The 20,317-nt window shown below is 36.2% G+C and overlaps 1 protein-coding gene across 6 annotated transcripts in view; it reads left to right on the forward strand.

The window, feature by feature from the left end:
- RYR2 (ryanodine receptor 2) overlaps positions 1-20,317 on the forward strand; it is a 341,086-nt gene that overhangs the window by 184,124 nt on the left and 136,645 nt on the right. For all 6 annotated transcript variants that reach the window (XM_052696134.1, XM_052696150.1, XM_052696179.1 and 3 more), the window contains 4 exons: positions 3,071-3,174; positions 5,479-5,562; positions 6,980-7,139; positions 14,397-14,544. In XM_052696134.1, coding sequence (XP_052552094.1) covers positions 3,071-3,174; positions 5,479-5,562; positions 6,980-7,139; positions 14,397-14,544 — 496 coding nt within the window. The remainder of the gene's footprint in view (positions 1-3,070; positions 3,175-5,478; positions 5,563-6,979; positions 7,140-14,396; positions 14,545-20,317) is intronic.

Here is a 20,317-nt window from a genome sequence, read left to right on the forward strand (position 1 = left end):
AATAATTGAAAACCCATTCTGTATTCACTGATTTGGAAAAAAAAAAAAAAAAAAAAAAAAAGGTTTTATAATTTTAACATCCTATTTACCAGCAGAATTATAATTGATCAAGAATTATCAACAATGGTATTTTTGCAATAACTTTCATTTTACAACTATAAAGATTAATATAAATGGTGAACTTATGGTCCTTGAAATTTTGAGGGCTTCTCTAAAAGTAACGCCTCCTATTTTATGAAGTTGACCTACAGCATCAGAGGTGGATGTTAGTGGTATGGCAGTAGAGGTTGAACCCTTCCCACCAATATTCCATTAAATTTTGTTGCCATGTGACAGATGGCAGCAGAGGCGCAGTCTGACAAAATGGTGTCTGGCATGGGACAGCATATGAAATAAAGGTGTGAAATTGAATTCCTGCGTATGGAAAAAACTGCATGCACTGAGATTCATCAGCACTTACTGAATGTTCATGGAGATCAACGAGTGGATGTGAGCATGGTGAGGCTATGAGTGGTGCATTTCAGCAGTGGCAACAGTGATGTGAAAGATGAGCCACTTTCTGAACAGCTGTATACAGCTGTCACACCACGTAATGAAGCAGGTCTTGATCAGCTCATCTGCATTAATATTTTGTAAAATAGTGTTTTTTAGTTGAGAATTTAGTTGAGAATAGTGTTATTATGCTCTTTGTAGTTGTTGTAGATTCAGTGGAAATGAATAGAAGGTATTATTTTGGAGCAATCTAAACATCGTTTTAAATAGATTGTGTGCTGAAATGCTGTCAGTGGCACTCCACGTCCTTTGTTTTCTGTGCAGAGTGTACGCCGTTCAAACCATGGTATTATTCACCAGAATACAGAAAACACACTGAATAAAAAATTAGAACTCAAATAGTAAAAGTGGATATAATTATATTTATACTATGAATACCTACAGAAATATTGCATAACTACATTATTTTAATATGTTAAAACCATTTTCATGGCAACAAATATATTTCCACTCTTTATTAAGTACTATGAGGATCTGCTCTGTGGCAGTAGCTTGTTATTATAGCTTGAAGCCGTGGAACTGCTGCTGACCTAGTTGACTATGAAGTACAGACAGTCTGATAATATGGTGTTCTAGTTTCTGTTTGCTGAGTGTTCGATTTTCTTGTCTACTTGTACAACAGAGGTGCCCATGACTACATACTTCTGTAATAGTTCTGAAGCTGCTTAAGAAGTGTGATTGCAGGAGCAAATCAAATTACTATTTCTAATTACAGAACAAAGAGAAAAATGTAGTTGAGGACTGCAGCGCATTCTCAAAGACTAGCTTTGGTGTGTTACTTTCACGCTGCTCAAAGGAATAAATGCTGAGCCTTCTGCTTCTTAAGTACCAACTTTGTCTCAAGCTGGATAACTGGAATAATAGCCGCTATTGGAAAGGGTGTGAAATGACCACTACCATTGGAAAGGGTGTGAAATTGAGAAGTTTGGCAACATTGGAAAAGAACATATATTTTTAAACTCCATAAAAATGGAAGATGCTTATTTCTGTGATGATTTTCTGTGTCTTCAAAAAGGATACTCCAAAAGTACAGTTAACTGCATGTGGAACAAGATAGCAGTAGATATTGCCAGTTGTTACAGAAGCACAGGACTGCATGAATAGGCTTACCTCTCCTCAAGATCTGTTAAACTAAAAATTGTTTTTGAGAGCTAAAGGAGTCACAAAAGCATTTCTGTAGGGTTGTGATGTCCTCTCCTGTGTTGAACTTTTCTTCACGACATACCATGCTATGGGTAGAACTCTTGATGTGTTCCCCAGCCTACACCCGGTGAAGTGAAACAGGTTAACTTTTGGTATCTTGTTGGCTGACTTTCTCTGTTGAAAGCTGCAGAGGCGATACCATCTCTGTAGTGCAGCTGTCATTTGTTGAGTGAATAAAAACACCACATATTCTGGCTGTCAGGGAGAAGGCATGCTTGGATTTATCTCCTCAGATCTGTTTCTGAAACCTTACAAAAAATTAACTTGCAAACTAGTGACTGCCTTATATTAAGTTCATTATTTCTAAAGTGTGTTGTGTTTTAGTTTCAAATCTGTAAATTTGTAGATTAATTGAACTGAAGCTCTAAAAACAAGTGGCAATGGAAAAAAATTACAACCTTCATTATTTTCTCCTGAATCGTAACTTTATTACCAACATTTTCATTTAAATCAGTTAATATTTGCAACTAGTATATTTTTAATCAAGCCTTGTTGTAAGACATAGTCCCAGTACATTTTGTTGGCTGTACACTAATGGGTTGAGGATGCAGGTCTGAGAGTAGTAGAATGCTCAACTATCTCAACCTTTGAGGTCACCTTTCCCAATTATGAACAATATTGGGCTAAAACTGTGTATAGGATGTGCTGGTTAAAAATATTTTTGATCAAATTTTGAGTTGATAAAAATATGCGTTTTTCTAAATTATGGTGACTGCTGTTAATGCAGTAAAAGAAAATTAGTGTTCCAGTCATTTGTGACTGCTCAGTTGTTGAATTCTTCTTGTATACCACTGGACATAACTTTGACAATATAAACATTCAGTGAAGAAAAAGATAGGCTAGATTTATCCTTAATTCTGTAATCTTTACATTCATAGGCTAATAAACATTTATACAAATTCAATATATAATTTTTCAGTTTGCTTCAAATATTTATGACTGTTTGTCAAAACACAAGCTCTATCCTTGAACTTTACATATTTGATATGAACTCTCATGATAACGATACGTTATATATGTTATATAATATATAACATATATAATGTTATATATATATGTTATATAATACATGCAAATCAGCATGTATTCCACTTGAGATCTGCAAATCTGAAGTTTATCTGAAATTTAATTGCAAATGCTGCCTATGACTATGAATGACTATACTCTGAGAGTACAGATTTCCTGTTTTTTTTTTTAAATGCTACTCAGTTTGAGTAATGCTGACAAAATCAGCCTTAAGTACTTAGTATTTTGAACTGTTTTGAAATTTCAGCAAGTTTTAAAGATATATTAATTTTTTTTACTGTCTTTTCAGGTTAGAGACGACAACAAAAGACAGCACCCATGCTTAGTGGAGTTCTCAAAATTGCCGGAGCAGGAAAGAAATTATAACTTACAAATGTCTCTTGAAACACTAAAGTAAGTTGCTCAAGCTTCTGAAGCCTACAGTAAGCTTTCATGAGACCTATGGAGTTGCAGTTTCCAAGATTATAATTTGACACATTTCCTACTGAGTGATGTATTCAAGCTGTGTACCGACCTGCACTTCTTCCACCGAAGATTTTCATAAATGGTTAAATTATTGTGTTAATGGTGTTTCTGAAATGGCAACTCTGACAGTTTTTGTCTAGTTTGGAGGAAAGAGAACTAAATTTAAGCTTTGAGAAAAACATTTACATCTTGTTTGGTTTACTTCAATTTAGTCTAATTAGTTTTAATTTTCTGAGTTGATGAAGCCTACTTTGATGATTGCATTGGGATTATGTGGCAAGGTTTTGGTAGCAGGGAGGACTGAAGAGGTGGTCTGTGAGAGAAGAGCCCAAAAGCTGCCCCATGTGGCTCCAAAACAGATCTGCCGCTGACCAGAGTTGAGCCTGTAAAAGCATGAGAAAATATGAGAGAAATAGCTCTTCATACACCAAGGCAACTGCTGCAGGAGTTGCTCCAGGCACTGAGCAGAAGTTCCCTGCAGCCCAGCATAAGCCTATGGAGGATGAAGCTGTCCCTCTGCAGCCACTGGGCACCACATGGAGCTAACAGTGGCCTGGCTTGTGTCAGAAATAGTATGTACAGCAGGTCTAAGGAAGAGGTGGTTTTCCTGTACTGATCTCTTGTGAGGCTGCAGCTTGAATACTGTGTATAGTTTTGGGCTCCTCCCTGCAGGAAAGACATTGAAGTCCTGCAGTGTGTCTAAATAAGGGCTGTGAAGCTGTGAAAGATCAGGGTCAAAGGACTTAGCAAGAGTGAGTGAGGGAACTGGAGTCGTTCAGCCTAGAGAAAAGTAGATTCAGAGGAGACCAGATCACTTGCTACAACTACCTCCGAAGAAGGTTATAATGTGGTGAAAGTCAGTCTCTTCCCAAATGCATCAAGCAATCAAATGGAAGGAAAAAGTTTCAAGTTGCATCAGGGGAGGGTTAAGTTGGATACTGGGAAAAATTGTGAAGGATGGACTACTGTGGTGTGAACCCCATATTGGAACAGTTCTTGAAGAGCTGCTGTCTGTGGAAAGCCCACGTAGGATCAGTTTGGGAATACCAGCATCTGATGGGAGGAAGCTCACACTGGAGCAGGGGAAAAGAGTAATTGTGAAGGTGTAGCAGATGACGAAGTATTATGAACAGACCACAACCTCCATTCTCCTTTCTCCTGTACTGCTCAGAAGGAGGAGGGAGAAGATGGATGTAGGAAGAAGTTGTTTTTAGTTTGCTTTTAGTCTGTTAGTCACAGGTACTAAGTCTCTCTACGCTGAGTTCTGTTTTACCCATGATAGTAATTGATGAGTAATCTCCCCATCTTTATTTCAACCCTTGAACACTTTTTGTCTTTTGAGGAGGCAGAGAGAGAATGGTGTGGTGGAGTTCAGCTTCTCATCAGTGTAAGAACACCATGACAATTTATTTTTGGACATGACTAACAGTGAGCTATTTCTGTCTCTGTGTATATTGCCATAGAACAGTAATATGCATTATGGGATGAGCAGTTAGATGTGTGAGTTTCATGAAGCTCTGCAGCTGGAATTCTAGAAAATTTTAGTAGGATGTTAATAGTTGTATTGAAATCTTGCACCTTTTTACAGCGTATTTACTTCTGTACTACATAGCACATTGAATCTATCTTAAACCTTTTTCTTTGAAGTGAAAGATATCCATATTAAGTATTATGATGGCTGTTTAGCTGTAATGCTTGGAGTGTATTTTGCTGTCAGGTCTTTTTTTTAATTGTGTGACCTAACGAAAACCAGATCCAATTAAAATCCTAGAATAACATCATCTCTTTCTGAAGATACATTCCAAGAATAACAATTGACGTTTCCTGTCTTTTCTCTTTTCATCAGCTTAGGAGTAAGTAATGTAACATAAAAAAGTTTTGATTTGCAACAATATAATACATATATAAACCATAGGAATAGCTATGTAAAGCAGAAATATGTATTTGAAGGACAGGGAATCTTTTAACTGCAGCCTTGTAAAGATGGCAGACTATATGATGTTTACATGTTGAAATAATCTCATATTTTTACTAAAATGTTTGAGAACACCTTGTGGCATTTTCTTACCACCATAAAGGATATTACCTATACAAATGGATGGTGTTGATTTTTCCATGTTATTTTGTCGTTCTGTAGGTCTCATTTATTTGTTGTATGGTGTCGTTTACATACCTGGCAACTCTGGATATAGAAACATTGGCAGTAATTTGTCTGTGATTCTTGTGTTCTAGAACCCTGCTGGCGTTAGGCTGCCATGTTGGAATTGCTGATGAACGTGCTGAAGAAAAAGTGAAAAAAATGAAACTTCCAAAGAAGTAAGTTGAAATTTAACTGCATTTTTTTTGTTAAGCACTATGACTATAGCAAATTGGGTTTGATTTTGTGTAGCTATTTTTGTAGATAATTGGGTATATATGTATGCATTTATAGGTGATTAGAAATTTATATGTACCTATGCTTGTATTTTTCCTTTTAGATACTTACAATCTGATGTGTAGACAAAGTTCAGGTTTTCTGTGATTTTGTTGAGATGTCTGGCATTCTATTTATTATTACCAGGTTCTTTATTTATAGAGTCTAGTGCAGCAACTTTTCATTTGATATTTACAGCAAACTTGTCAATATATTTTGCCATACTGTAATTTTTAAAGCAACCATTTGAAAGTCTTGGAATGACTGTACTGGGCCATCATAATAACTTGACTGCAAAGAATCAAAGATTTGCAACCAGATCTGTCTGTCTGTCTGTCTCTCTCTCTCTTTCTCTCTCTCTCTCTCTCTTATTTTTTTTATTTGAATGAGGGCAGAACTCAACTGCTGATCAGACTAAAAAATTTCTGGTTTTGTTGCCAGTATTATTATTACTGTCACTATTATTTTAACACGTCTAAGCATTCTTGTTAAAAGATTGAAAAAACTTTTGAATCCTGGGCAAGTGTCCCTCATTCAGAAAACTCTGCTTTGAAGGTTTTTGGGCTAGAGGTATTTGATAAATCCTGCAGCTGAAGTGTCATAGATTTTGGCTTTAAGTTTGGTTTATTTGCTGCATGCAATTGGTCTGTGCGTTGTGTCCTTTACTGAAGAAAACCTGGTTGTAAGCAGAGTGGGAGATAACTAAATCTGTGGGAACAACTTCACAAATGCGAACAACACTTCATTCTTAGTACAGCTAAATGTAGTGAGGAAACTCCTCAAGTCACGCATCAGTTTTAAATATTTGCTTCTAAGATTTAAAGGTTATGTAAGGATTGAGATATTATAAAACAAAATGTACAATAAAGAGGCTTCATGTAATCTTGAGTAATCTATTTAACCTATTCTGTTTTACATCTTCTTATGTAATAGAGAATATTTTCTTCCATCAGTAGGAGGTTTTCAGACTGCAATAATTATTAACAAGAGTTCAGAGGAAATAAATTAATGTTCATATAAGTATATAGATATGTAACATCTGAATCTACTCCTTTAATGTGAGAAAGTACTAAAATACTTCAAAAACATTTTTAGTGCAAATCATTTTGTGTAGCTTTCATTGTTTCTGCATTTACTTCGTCCCATCAAGATACAATTACCTTAAAGAAAAAATAACAAATGTCAGTACAGTATTATTATTTACATTAGAAGACAAATTATTTTTATTGATGTGTTGCACGCATATAGCTTCTTTACTTTTGCAGTTTCTATTTACTTTTATTTACTGCAAAATAACTTCAAGTTCCCTGTTTTTGACAGCTACCAGTTGTTGAGTGGATATAAGCCTGCTCCCATGGATCTGAGCTTCATCAAACTGACCCCCTCTCAAGAAGCTATGGTGGATAAACTAGCGGAGAATGCTCACAATGTATGGGCAAGAGACCGAATCAGGCAAGGCTGGACCTATGGTATCCAGCAGGTCAGTGCCATTTTCAGTTACTTGAAAAATCACTCATCTATTGAGATATTTTACTGTTAAATGGGAGGAATGGGTACTTAAAAGCAGAAAGAAACAACTAATGAATGCTAGTCTGTCAGTCAAAAGAGAAAATATATTTACTTAAACAATCCTGCTAAATTTTCTAGCAATATGAGAATTTTATTAGCAGAACAAACAAAGAAAAATTGGTCATGTATTCTTGTATTCTATCTATACCTCATGGTGAGAAAATTGCATGCAGGAAGTTAATACGCAGTGTGATTTCTGAAAAGACAATATTGACTTTCAGTAGGGGGATCATTTAAATAATTGTTAGCAATCCTGGAATTTGAATGTTTTTGCTTATCCAGCAAAAGCAGAATGTAAACTTCTGGTAATCACTTTGCTGACATATTTCTGGCAAAAGCTACGTTTAACTGAAAACAGATAAATCAGTCTTCAAGTCCCAGTCCTTTACTTCTCTTGTTTCAGTGAGTAGGAGAACTATTTGGTAGATATTAGAATGTGTTTTAAGGGGATGGAATAAAAATTTAGCATGATGGATTGTTAACAACAAAACACAGTCTTTGTTTTCCTTTAAAAACCATATTTTTAGTGAGACTAATTTATTGTTTTTTGAGATAGCTGCTATATCAGTTTTCCCTTAGAAGTCATATTTTATATTCTTCTTGTGATTATTTTTGAGTTTTATATAGGGAGAGGTATTATTTCTTCTGCTTATAAGTATGTGGCAGCATATCACAGTGAAATACACCCTACTGGGGGAAAAAAAAAAAAGAGGTTTCCTGGATTTGCACTGGCCATATTTTCACCAAAAATGAAAACACTCTTTTACAGGTAAACTGTTTCCCACCCACATACACTGTTTTACTTTTGTCAAAAATTCTATTTATGCATTTCGATTCAGCACACTTGAGACTTTCTGAGACAGAAAACATTTTAACATTTTGACAGATTCTGTTTGCAAAGCTTTTCCATAAAAGAAATCTGATTTTATATATTTTAAGGTACTTGCTTCAACTGATCACAGTTGCAGCATACTGACAAAACTACCTATACTGACATAAAAGTACATTTATGTGACAAAATATATGCCACAAGACATTTCAGCATTGTCCATGTTCTGTATTTGTGTTTAGGCAGACAATGAGCCAGTGTTTGTCTTTGCAGACTGGAATGTGTGTAATATTCTCTACTATACAGATATTGAAGAGTTTTTGGTTGTTGTACAACTCTTCTGCTTAAAATAGGATTAAATTCATTCCTATTTCTGCATCTTTAAAAAAGGCAAGGTGACTCTTTGAAGTGCTGTTAGAATTCTTGATAGAATATTAGTAGTGAGAAGTGTTTAAAGTGACAATTTTCTCCTCTGTTGTCAGCTAGTTAGAGCACATTAATTCATATTGATCCCATTGTGTTAATCCTGTGTTTATGGAGGCACTGCTCAATTTGCTTCTAGAAAGAGAATCTGCCCTTCTCCAAATGCTCAAAATAAGTATGTTTGATACATTAGAAATGCACTTAGTAATTTACACCATGCCTCCTGTAATTTTTTTAACAACCAGGTCACGCTCTAAAAGAAACTAAAAGAAATCCTTCTGCTCTAATTCTTTACTGGGCGTAGCTATATATGATCAATATTGAACAGTTCTACCCTATCAGAACAAAGACAGTTACAGGCATTCAAAGAAGAACCCAAATAATTTTAAAAATTAGAAGGTTAACAGCCTGTGAACATTATCTCATTTAGGGTTGGAAAGCTGATTAATTGGGGTTACAGTTTTACAATCTTGCATACTTCTGTTTTGAATAACCTAATTTATTTTGGATCTGACGCATTCAAACTGAAGACTTTTGCGTGTTGAAGGGGGCGCTGCTGGTGAGCATTTTCTGCAGTGGTGTTGTGAGCTGTGTCATAGTTACAGTTCCAACTGGTTGTTAAAAGCAAAAGGATCTTAGGCATGTTTGTGAACTTTAGGAAACAGATTAGCAAGATTAACAGCATACTCCACTCCCCTATGCTTGGAAGATAAATTACAGTAGTCTTATGTATGAGTAAGCAGGTAGATGATGTCCTTGAAAACTACTAATATTGTGTTCTGTGGAAGGGGGTATTTTTGCTGATTTGCTTTTAATTCTTTTTCTCTTTTCAAGTAGTGAAGTTTGTTTTCTTCTACAGAAATGACAGAGAACTGAATTCCAGAAGTGCATACAGTGTCCAGATATCAAATGTCATTTATATCATTCATTAGAAGTCAAAAATGAAGAGCAAAATAGCAAACTGCCTCTTTCGGGGAGCAGTGCAAATATGTTTCTCTTTCAGTTGATGTACATACAACATGCTAGCTGCTGTCAACACTGCTCTGTGCTTTTCCTTGTCTCCAGCAAGGGTTTATTTAAGGGCTACATCTTGGTCATCCCATAAAATTACTGTGATGTGTTACAGTACTGTAATAAAATAACACGATGCTATGCTGTATAATACTATAAACTGATCACACAGGGCTGTGAAGCAGTTTTCTAAGGAAAAGAAACTTACAGAAGTTTGAAAGTAGATGGAGAAATCACTGGAAAATACGTTATATGGATTAGATGTTCTAGTAGGTCTGTTCCATCATGAGTCTGTTGTGATTTGGGGATTATAAAATATGAAAAATAAAGAGATACTGTCAAGTAGTTCATATTTAACTCACTTTTTTCTGTTATATAAATCTTAGGGGAAAATGCCTTCCAAGTTCCACACACTGTCTTCCTCTGAATCCACCACTACCTGTCAGGAATTTTTTTATTTGCAAGTGATAGCTGCCATTTGTGCTACACTGTGCAGTGTTTTTGTTCTGCTGCTGCAGAGCCAGACAGCAGAGGGAGTGCAAGTTAACTAATAAATCCTGTTCCCAGCACTGTACTGACAACTATGGTGACAATGATCACAAAGAAGCGTTTTTCAGTAGGACAGAGTAGCTGTATGGATTTTGACATTACTTCTTCTTATTGTAATTCTCTGACTACCTAATTTATTTCATTGATAAGGCATTTTCCATAACAGGCTGATTGAAAAACAGCATTAAAGAATAAAAAGATGCATGTGTAACTTCTTATAGTCATAAATACGAATATATAAATCTTCGTAGTCGTATGGAAAACATTCAGAACTCATGTAGATTTATTCGTGAGCTTACAGTATGTATTGACTTTTATAAGACTGCTATTGGGTATACAGGAGCAACTCAACATTTATAAAAGTAAAGCAGAAAGGGAAAGAAAAGAGAAAAGCTCAGAGATCAGAAAACAAATAAAAACAAATTTAAAGCTGTCCTCTCCCACTTCCTGAATATATGATTTTTAAGTCCCCACACTGATTTGGGGGGGGTCATATCTAAAAATTCTGACTTTAACAATTGGTTGTAAAAATTAGCAACCTAAAAAATTCTTCCCACTGTGTGAAGCTGCTTAAAAATGTTATCCTTGTCCTGGGGCAATTAATCAGGATGATGTTGTCAACTCAGTTTCCTCTTTGATGCAAATTGCAATGTAAAAGATCATTCTTTTTAAGTCAGGATATTACTTTCTTTAGATTTCTCTAGAAGACATGTGAGTTCACTGTTTGATTTGGAGTTGGTCTTCCCAGGATATCTTGTTCTGCAACTAAGAGAAGTGCGTTTTTGCTAGAAGAAATAGATGTTTGGGGAAAAATTGCAAGTTCGAAGCATGTCTCTTGTTTTGTCATTGAAAGTACCTGAAGAGGTGTCTTTTCAAAAACTATTTGTTACATCATTTTCAAATTTTACATTATTTATAATGAGGCATTAGTTCTTCCCGTTTATAATAAGGGCACATCCTCCCAGGCATTCTGTATGGGTACAGTCCTCAGTGAGGGTGATAGAAGCTGTTCTACTTGCAAGGATACATACACTTCTAAGAACAGAGCTGAGCTCCTAGAATGCAAGTTTAGTAACACAATTTCTTCTTTGGGTAGATACATTTAGGGTATTTATTATTTTTTTTTTAGCATTGGCATGGATGTGGTTTTGTGAGGACTTTATAGTGCTTTTGAGTTCTAATAACACTGAGGCTTGAAATGACTTAATAAGTACCAAGATTTAATTATTTTTCTCCTTTTTCTCCTATGAAGTTTTATTTTTTTTAAAGTTATTATTTCAGGGTTTATGGTTAAAGGTGAACTGTCTTGATAAACGCAGAGAAGCAGACCACTGTATAGGCAGATAAGAAGTGTATGATGTACATAAATGATCCAGTTTACAGTGTATATACCTCACATCCACACACTGGCTTACTGAGCTGCATTTCTGACAGGCTGCTGACAAGTTCACCAGTAGCAGTTATTGTTGCAGTTGCTCAAAAATCTTTAAGGTAGTGCAAGATCCGCAGACATGATAGCAAATTGCTACTATGAAGTGAGGGCTTCTAATGGTGCAAACAAAGCTTGGAAAGTAACTACATATCTGTCTCTCACTTGAATATGTGGTGAAATGCATTAAGCTTATTCTTGTAATTTAACAGGTGTCGTTAAAGGAACAAAATCATTTAAGTACCACACAGAATATTTACCTATACAGCTCTAATTCTTTGAGTCATGAAAATAACAATCTCATAAAATTATGGTCTTTTTTTTTCCCCCAAACTCTTCCTAATCCATGTTTTTATTTTTCAATGTTTTCTTAACTTTGTCTTTGACAGGCACATTTTATATGTTTTTGTGTCTTTTTGCACCTTTTATTCTGATGATCTGGACTGTATGGACTCTGCCACTGTTTGTCTTTAACATGACATCTGTCTTTGCGAGCTGCAGTTTGCCCTAAATTAGTCATCTACACATCATGTACTCATATTCAGTTATTAAATGAATGAAGTTCTGCACTTCCCAGTGTGTTTCCTCTGTGAAACATTTTGCATCAGCATTCATTACCTGGCAGTTTTAAGTCTATGTACGTGTTGCCAGTGTACTGAAAAAATCCATCACTTTTAGTTAATGAGCTTTCTTGATGACTTCATTGTTACCGTAAAACGCTCAATCACTGTGTAGGATCCATTCTCTTCATTTGCTGCACTTAATCTACAGGAGTTCAGAAGATCATAAGTACCAAAGATTATGATGAGTATAACAGTTCTTAGTTCAATGGTAAATATAACATTCAACATATAGATGTACAAAATTTAAATAGAAAATAAAGAGGAAAATTATTAAAAGAACAATCCCTACTAATATTCATACTTCAAGAAGCTGCCAGAGTTGTGAATTGTTGAAAAAGATCACAATGTTATATAAGCTTAGATGTAAAGAAGAGAATTTATAAAATTGAGTGTGTTTAATATTTGTGATTTCTTCCTGCTTTCTTTTTGCTTACTATAAGTTTGTGCTTATGCATTTTGAAGGAGCTGGTGCTATGTTTTGTTGTCATACATTGTTATCTGCTGATTGCCCATATGTTAAAGTGAATTAATTATCGTTATGGTAACTACCAGGTCATTATTCTAATTGCATTCTATATCATAGATAAGAAGTGTTATAAATGTTCTTCTAGTTATTTCTGATTCATATTCTTAAAGAAAGTTTTTCATAATGCCTTTTTGAGCAGAGTGCTTCAGAGGAAACTTATTTTTTCTTTTATAACCTTTCCGAGACCAATAATTAAAACCATGGTGCTACACCTCCAATGTTCATGGGAAGTAAGAATTGCTTACAACATTTACATGAACACCTTTTGGTCATTTCTGTTTTGTAAGCATCCCTTTTCCAGATCTACCAAATGAAATATTGGAAAAAGGGGAATGTCAACTTAAAACTGTTTTGAATGAGCATGGGAAGAAGTCCCCTTAAATTATTTATCTGTTCACCCTGACATTTTTAATCCCATTAAATATAACTAGAACTGGTATGGCATAGTGCTTAGAAATAATACATTGCTAAAGACACTATCTTCTTGTTTGCTTTTCAGCACACAAGTAGTGTCTATCCAATCACAGAATCACCCGGGTTGGAAGGGACCTCAAGGATCATGTAGTTCCAACCCCCCTGCCTAGCGGGGCCACCAAACGTACACATTCAGATCAGGTTGCCCAGGACCCCGTCCAACCTGGCCTTGAACACGTCCAAGGATGGGGCATCCACAACCTCCCTGGGCAGCCCGTTCCAGGGTCTAACCACTCTCCTTGTAAAGAACTTCCCCTTAACATCCAACCTAAATCTTCCCTCCTTCAACTTGGATCCATTTCCCCCTAGTCCTGCTGTTGTCAGCCCTTTTGAAGAGTTTACTCCCCTCCTGGGTGTAGGTTCCCTTCAGGTATTGATAGGCTGCAATGAGGACACCCCGCAGCCTTCTCTTCTCCAGGCTGAACAAGCCCAACTCCCCCAGCCTGTCGTGATAGGGGAGGTGCTCCAGCCCCCTGATAGAAGAACAGTAGATAGAAGATAGTAGAACAGCCCCCTGATAGAAGATAGTAGAACAGTGTTTTCAAATAGAATAATTTTGAACTGAGGAAAACCTAATCCCTGTTAGTTAACAAACCTAAAATGCAAATTTCAAATTTTACTAGTATAGTAATTTCAGTTGGAGGTTAGTTTGTTAATTACCTATTATAAAAGTTCTCCAGAACATGAAAACATTAATCATATCCTTATAAGAACCTTTATTTTGGAAAAGAAAATAATAACATACAAAGGCATGAGTTTATTTTCTGTTTTATTGTTTATTAAATAGTATTGTGTATGTTTATATTTTAAAAGTTTAGATTTTATTTTGTTTATATCTTGTTTATCTTTTTTTGTTTTTTTGTTTTATATCTTGTTTTGTTCTATAATCAAAACCAAACCCTATATATTTGTGCTAATACTTTCTCTCTGAGCTTTAATGAGGTACTGACTTGTGGTAGCTGCTTCTTAAATAGTGAATAAAAGATAATTTGTTCGGCTTTTCGCTCACTGCAATCTTTGCATTTCTCCATGTTCTTGTTTTCGTTTGTTTTCCTCTAAGCAATTTCTTTAATGGAAAGCAGCATAAGCCATTTCCTTCATATTTGTATTATTTGGTTTTTGAGTAAATTCACAGTTGTTACTAATTTCTAGGCCATTGCAACTTCTTAGTGTCCTTACTGTATATAAATATCATGATGGCAGTTGGTATAAATAGTGATTTTTATACTACTGCTGTAGTACAATTTTATATATATGAGAAGGTACAGTTCCTGGAATTGAATTGATTTTTTGTACTTATGCAGGATGTGAAAAATCGACGAAATCCTCGCCTTGTACCTTATGCCCTTTTGGATGATCGAACAAAGAAGTCAAACAAAGACAGCCTTCGGGAAGCAGTCCGCACCCTTCTAGGCTATGGGTACAACCTGGAAGCTCCTGACCAAGATCATGGTGAGTAATTTTGTTGTTCTACTTTGGTACTTGATTTCTTGGCCCAGTGGAACAATCTAAACATTTTTAGTGCCTCCAAAGTGGTATGATTTCTTTGTATTTCAGTAATTCACTTTTATTCACGGGTGGCTTTTTTTTTTTTTTTTTTAATGTATTTTTGACTTCTAAGAGGAATCAAAGGATAAGTAAATGAAATTAGAATTCTGAATGCCATAGAATACAAAAAATCAAGGAAGCATGTATGCCATCTCAATATATGATCTTATGCCAGGAAAATAATGTGTTAAATATGAGCATAAATACTTGAAGTGTCCAGTCCAAAATCAAGTTTTTAACAAAATCCTTTTTTGTTAGTACTAGCTTTTCTCTTTCAAGGCAGAATTAGAAGATCATACGTGAGATTAATGGACATTAATTTTTTGTTTCTGCAGTTCAAGTAGTAAAGAATTCTGCAGTTAGCGTACAATCCTCTATTTAAACACCTAAATCTAAAACATGAAAATTTCCATGATATCTGTATAAACCAAATTTTATTTATTTCAAACTGAAAATCTATAGAATTGGATAGTCTATACAGCATTTAAGCTCTCATGATTTTCTTAAGTCTTCAAAATTGAATAGACTCTAAATAAACTTTAAATCACTTCTTAGCGATGTTTTGTTTGAATTTGCACCAGTGAAGTGCAGCGTAGTTAAAATATACCATTGATAACCAGGTCAGTATTTTCAGCAGATATAGACTGAGGCAGAGATGTCCTGGTAAGAAAAATAAATACAAACTTAATAATAATTTAAGAAACAAATGCACAATATTCACTTCCATTACTGCAGAATATTAAACCTTAAGTAAAATAGTTCAACAGACAACATACAGTGCAACAATAAAGTGCAAATAGGACAGACAATCTACAGTTTTGCCTTTTAAAAACTTTTCTATCTTGCTGAGATCAAGTCACAGGAAGGATTATGTCAGAAGGATATTCTTGAAATTCTGTAGTCATTCTGGAATGCTATACACGTGGAAAGGAAATGGTAGCATTTGTATATTAGGTATTATCCCTCAGAAACTGTATTCTAAAATTGTCTTGGAGATATGGAAGTACAGATTAATAAAATCAAAACTGAAATTTACATCTTTGTAATCTCAGCAGTGTGAAAAATTTGAGAAATAGATGAAACATTATCCTGTCAATATGTTGCTGAATCAGTGGTTCTTTTTTTCATGCTTTTTATAATTCCATTGTTAAATTTGGACCTATTTGGACCATAGATCTTCAGTAAATACTTTCTGCAGAAGATCTAACTCATCAAAAATGCATATCGGGAACCTGCCTTTTTTTTTTCCCCTTCCAAAATACATATATTATCTAATTCTCCGCTTTTATGAGAGGTTGATATTAAATTACATTTTTAAGTACAAGCTATTACTATTACCGTGAATGCGTAACAGGGTGCGATTGCTGAACATAATCTGTTGACTTGCAGAGTGTATTGCCTTGGTGGCAAGATGCCATGTCCATTAAATCAGCTTGTGTTTAGTCTGGAGAGTGTAAGGCTGCAACATTGTCTTAATTTTTCCCACTCCTCTTTTGCTAAGAGAAAGATCTTTCAGGAGGGAGAGCGTAACTTCTGCATTGCTCTGAGAAGTTGAGCTGGCTGGTGCAGGAGGTGGTTGACTCTTACAAAGCTTGATAGAGGATGACAAAGAAAGCATACTCTTTTCCCACAGTCTTCTCCACATTCTACTGAGCAATATCAATCTCCTTAACTTATTTGCAGCTATGTGAACCAAATGTTCCTGTCTTTCCGCAGGAATGATTGGGCTAGAAAATCTTTTTTCTTTTTTTTTTTTTGAAACCATGAAGAGGATCCTTGAGCTACCTCAGTACATATGGTTACTAATAAAATGAAAAGAACGAATTTGCAGTCCTTGCATCTGAAAGGTGTCATCAATCCTGTTGCAATATTCCAGGAGGAAAGGACCTGCAGAACAGTGTACTCAAGCAAAGACTGGAATTGCATTCAGTGATAGGTTTTATACTTCTTTGGGAGATTTAAGTTTTACAGATTATGAGCATCTTCTGTAGTACATCATGTCAAAAGTATCCCCTTTCATTAGCCGAAATCCATACTGTAATTAAATATGTAGAGCCATCTAGTGGTATTCTGTTTTTATGAGAGCACCCTAAGAATATTAATCTCCATTAATGAATTTTATTTTTAGCATTGATTTACAGTGCTATGTGGCATAATTTTTACGCTTTATTGTAAATATTACTTACTGGCTACGCACAGCAGCAGTGTGTTAGGAATTATTTAGAGTACAGCAAGCCTTAGGTTACTTAGAATCTAAACAGACAATGAATTTTCACTTGCCATGTTTTATGGTGGTTAATCTCCTGTATAGGGGAAATACTGAGGGTCTCCAAAATTGTTTTAAAACTTTGTGTAGACCATTGAAGATAAAATTTTACTGCAAGGGGATAATGTGTCAGAGAGTTCAGAGTTGCTTATAGGAGGTACGCTGAGCCTGGGACCACGAAGATCAAGAATTTGATGGGTATGATTTTATAGGTTGTTGAAGAAAAGATTGGACCTTGTTGTGGCTGGAAAAAAAAATAAGAGCGAGGTTCATAACATTGGATGTCATCCAGAGGGATCTCAACAGACTTGAAAGGTGGGCCGATGTGAACATAATGAGGTTCAACATAGCAAAGTGCAAAGTTTTGCATTGGAGTTGGAGTAATCCTGGGTACATGTACAGACTGGGAGAAGTCCTTGAGAGTAGCCTTATAGAGAAGGACCTGGGGGTCTTGGCTGATGAAAAATTGAACGTGAGCCAGCAGTGTGCTCTTGCAGCTCTGATGGCCAGCAGTATTCCAGGCTCCGTCAGAAGAGCAGGGAGTTATTGTCTCTTTCTACCTAGCTCTCCTGAGACCTCATCTAGAGTACTGCATCCAGGTCTGGGGCCCCCAATACACAAAAGATACAAAGTTTTTGGAGAGGGTCCAGAGGAGGGCCAAAAAGATGATAAGAGAACTGGAGCACCTCCCCTATAAAGACAGGCTGAGGGAGCTGGGCTTGTTCAATCTGGAGAAGAGAGTACTGTGAGGAGACTTCATTGAGGCCTTTCATTATTTAAAAGAAGATTATAAACAGGAGAGAAATCAACTTTTTACAAGGGTAGACAGGAATAAGACAAGGGGTAATGGTGTTAAGCTCAAGGAGGGAAGGCTTAGATTGGATGTCAGGGGTAAGTTCTTTACTGAGAGTGGAGAGGTGCTAGAACAGGCTCCCCAGAGAGGCTGTGGATGTCCTGTCCCTGGAGGTATTCAAGGCCAGGCTAGATGGGGCCCTGGGCAACCTGGTCTTGTCCCAGATCTAGAGGTTGGTGGCTCTGCCTGTGGCAGGGGGTTTGAAACTTGATAATACTTGGGTTCCCTTCCAGTGCAAGTCATTCTATGATTGTATGAACAGGCAGATAGGTGTAGGCAAGTTTGAGTTGATAAAAGATTCCACACAAGGAAGAATTACAGTAAAAAGACTAGGACAATAAATTTTTAAAGGCTGAGCAAGCTTTGAAACCTTGCAGTTGTGTGGGGGATGGTCCAGAATGCTTTAGGCATTCTTTTTTTTCTAATCTGAGAAAATCAGAGATATCCTTGGGCTGTGTGACTTGATTAATAGGAAGAAAACTATAAAATACCAGAGGATAGAGTACCTGAGAGAACTTAGGGAAAAAAAGATAAAACATTATTTCTTTGACTTTTTGAAAATATTTTCATCTTTTTAAAATGTGATTTTTGTGATTCCAAGCTATGTTATGAATTGAATTGTTTGTGGGTCTTGGAAGGAAGGATCAGAACCTGACTGTATAATTAGTAAAGAATAGGAAGGAAAGTCTGGGTGTACTCACAAAGTGTTACTTTTTAGCTATTTTAATCGAAGATGTTACATAAAGAAAATATGTAAAGTAGGGGAAGGCAGAGTACTGAGGGAAAAATTCTGCTATTTCCAGTTTTCTGTTTTTTTCTGTAAACTTGCTGAGTGTGCATTCTGTTCCATTAAGGTCACTAATGTGGACGCAAAACAGCTTTGGCACCAGTACTGTTGTAGGCTACAGTAGCATCAGGGTACTCTACAAGTGATTTTCCTCAGAGGAAACTTTTGGGCTGCTGATTGCAATTGTCTGGGTCTGGCTATTTTCACCCAGGCTTTAAATCTACTTCGTTGTGTGCTTATTTAACTCATCCTCTGTGAGCTTTTCCAGACAGTGCCAAAAGCCTTACCAAAGTCCATGCAAAAACATCTACTGCTTTCCCATTATCCACCAAGCTAGTCACCTTGATGTACAAGATTTTACAGATAGGTTAGTCACAATTTAATACCTTACCAGATGCCATGCCAGGTCAATATTGGCACTCCTGACTTAACCTGTAAGGCTAGACAGATACTCTGTAATCTTTCTGGATTCCCTGACCTTGCTTTCCACCTCTTATTCATTTCCTTTTCATGTCTGAGTTTGTTTAGGAGCTCTTCTTTCATTCATGCAGGGCTCCTGCTGCCTTCTTGCTGAATGTATGGCATCTTCTAGTTTGAAGAAAGCCTCATTTACTGCTTCTACAGCAGATACCTGTGACAACAGCACCCATGTTGATCTGTCCATTTGTCTTTACCTGTAAACTCTGAACTGGCTGCTGAATCATCTCAAGGCAGATCTCCATGCTATTCTCCACATAAAGGCTACCTCTTCATCAGCCTACACAGCCTGCCCTTTCTAAAAGACACGTATCCATCCATCTCATTGTCCCAGCCATGTGGGGTGCTCCTCCATATCAATCTGATTCCAGTGAGCATCATAACCATGTGACTGCACTCTTTTTTAATTTGTCATGCTGCATGCATTAGTGCAGTTATTTGGGATATCCAAGTGTGCTGATTCTCCAGAAGGGGGCAAGAGAGACCTATAAGGCTGTTCTGCAGGCACTATCTGCATGCTAACACTCAAAGAGATTCCACTTGAGCTTTTTTTCTTGATTGCTGCATTCCATCTATTCTACTCACTCTGGGCCCTTGGCTGCCTCCTCACCCCTACTTAGTTATTTTCTAAGGAATCACATTCTCTCTTGTTTCTAGTCTAGAGCTTTTTCAGGCAGATTAGCCTGCTGTGGCAAAGATATTTTTTGCCACATTTAGTCACATGGATCCTATCTTTTTTAATTACCTTTTATTCCTCAAAAAGGATCCAGTGATCATAGAAACTGAAACCTGCTGTCAACAGCAACGAGTTGTTGACCCTCAGAATATTTTGAATCTTCTTCAGGCCCTTCTCCCTCATTGCAAAGAGGACATCACCTGGGCCTTTTGCCACACCCTCCAGATACAATGCTTGATGTATCCCAAATAATTCCTGGCAGTATCACTGTTTTTTGTATGGAAGAACAACAGAGATTAGTAGTTAGAAGGTCATATGAGCATTGGTAACATATCCATAACATACAGATGTGAGCATCTGGCAAGGACCAAACTGTCCTAGACTCAATGTCTTTGTAACACCTATCTTAACTTGCCTCAGGAGTACTATGTGAAAATCTGTAGACTATATTTTGAAAAAGAGCAGGCAATCTTTTAAATGTCAGGAATATATGTATTACATTCTTTCATGCCTGAAATTTGGATTACTGTTTCATTGCTTTATTGATGTGATAATATGCTATTTGTTCCTCAGGATTTTCTTTTGTTACTACTTAATATTTTTCAGCATGCTCTAAAG

The sequence above is a fragment of the Tympanuchus pallidicinctus genome, unplaced genomic scaffold, assembly GCF_026119805.1.
Source record: "Tympanuchus pallidicinctus isolate F22 unplaced genomic scaffold, pur_lepc_1.0 scaffold1, whole genome shotgun sequence".
Classification (NCBI taxonomy): Eukaryota; Metazoa; Chordata; class Aves; order Galliformes; family Phasianidae; genus Tympanuchus; species Tympanuchus pallidicinctus.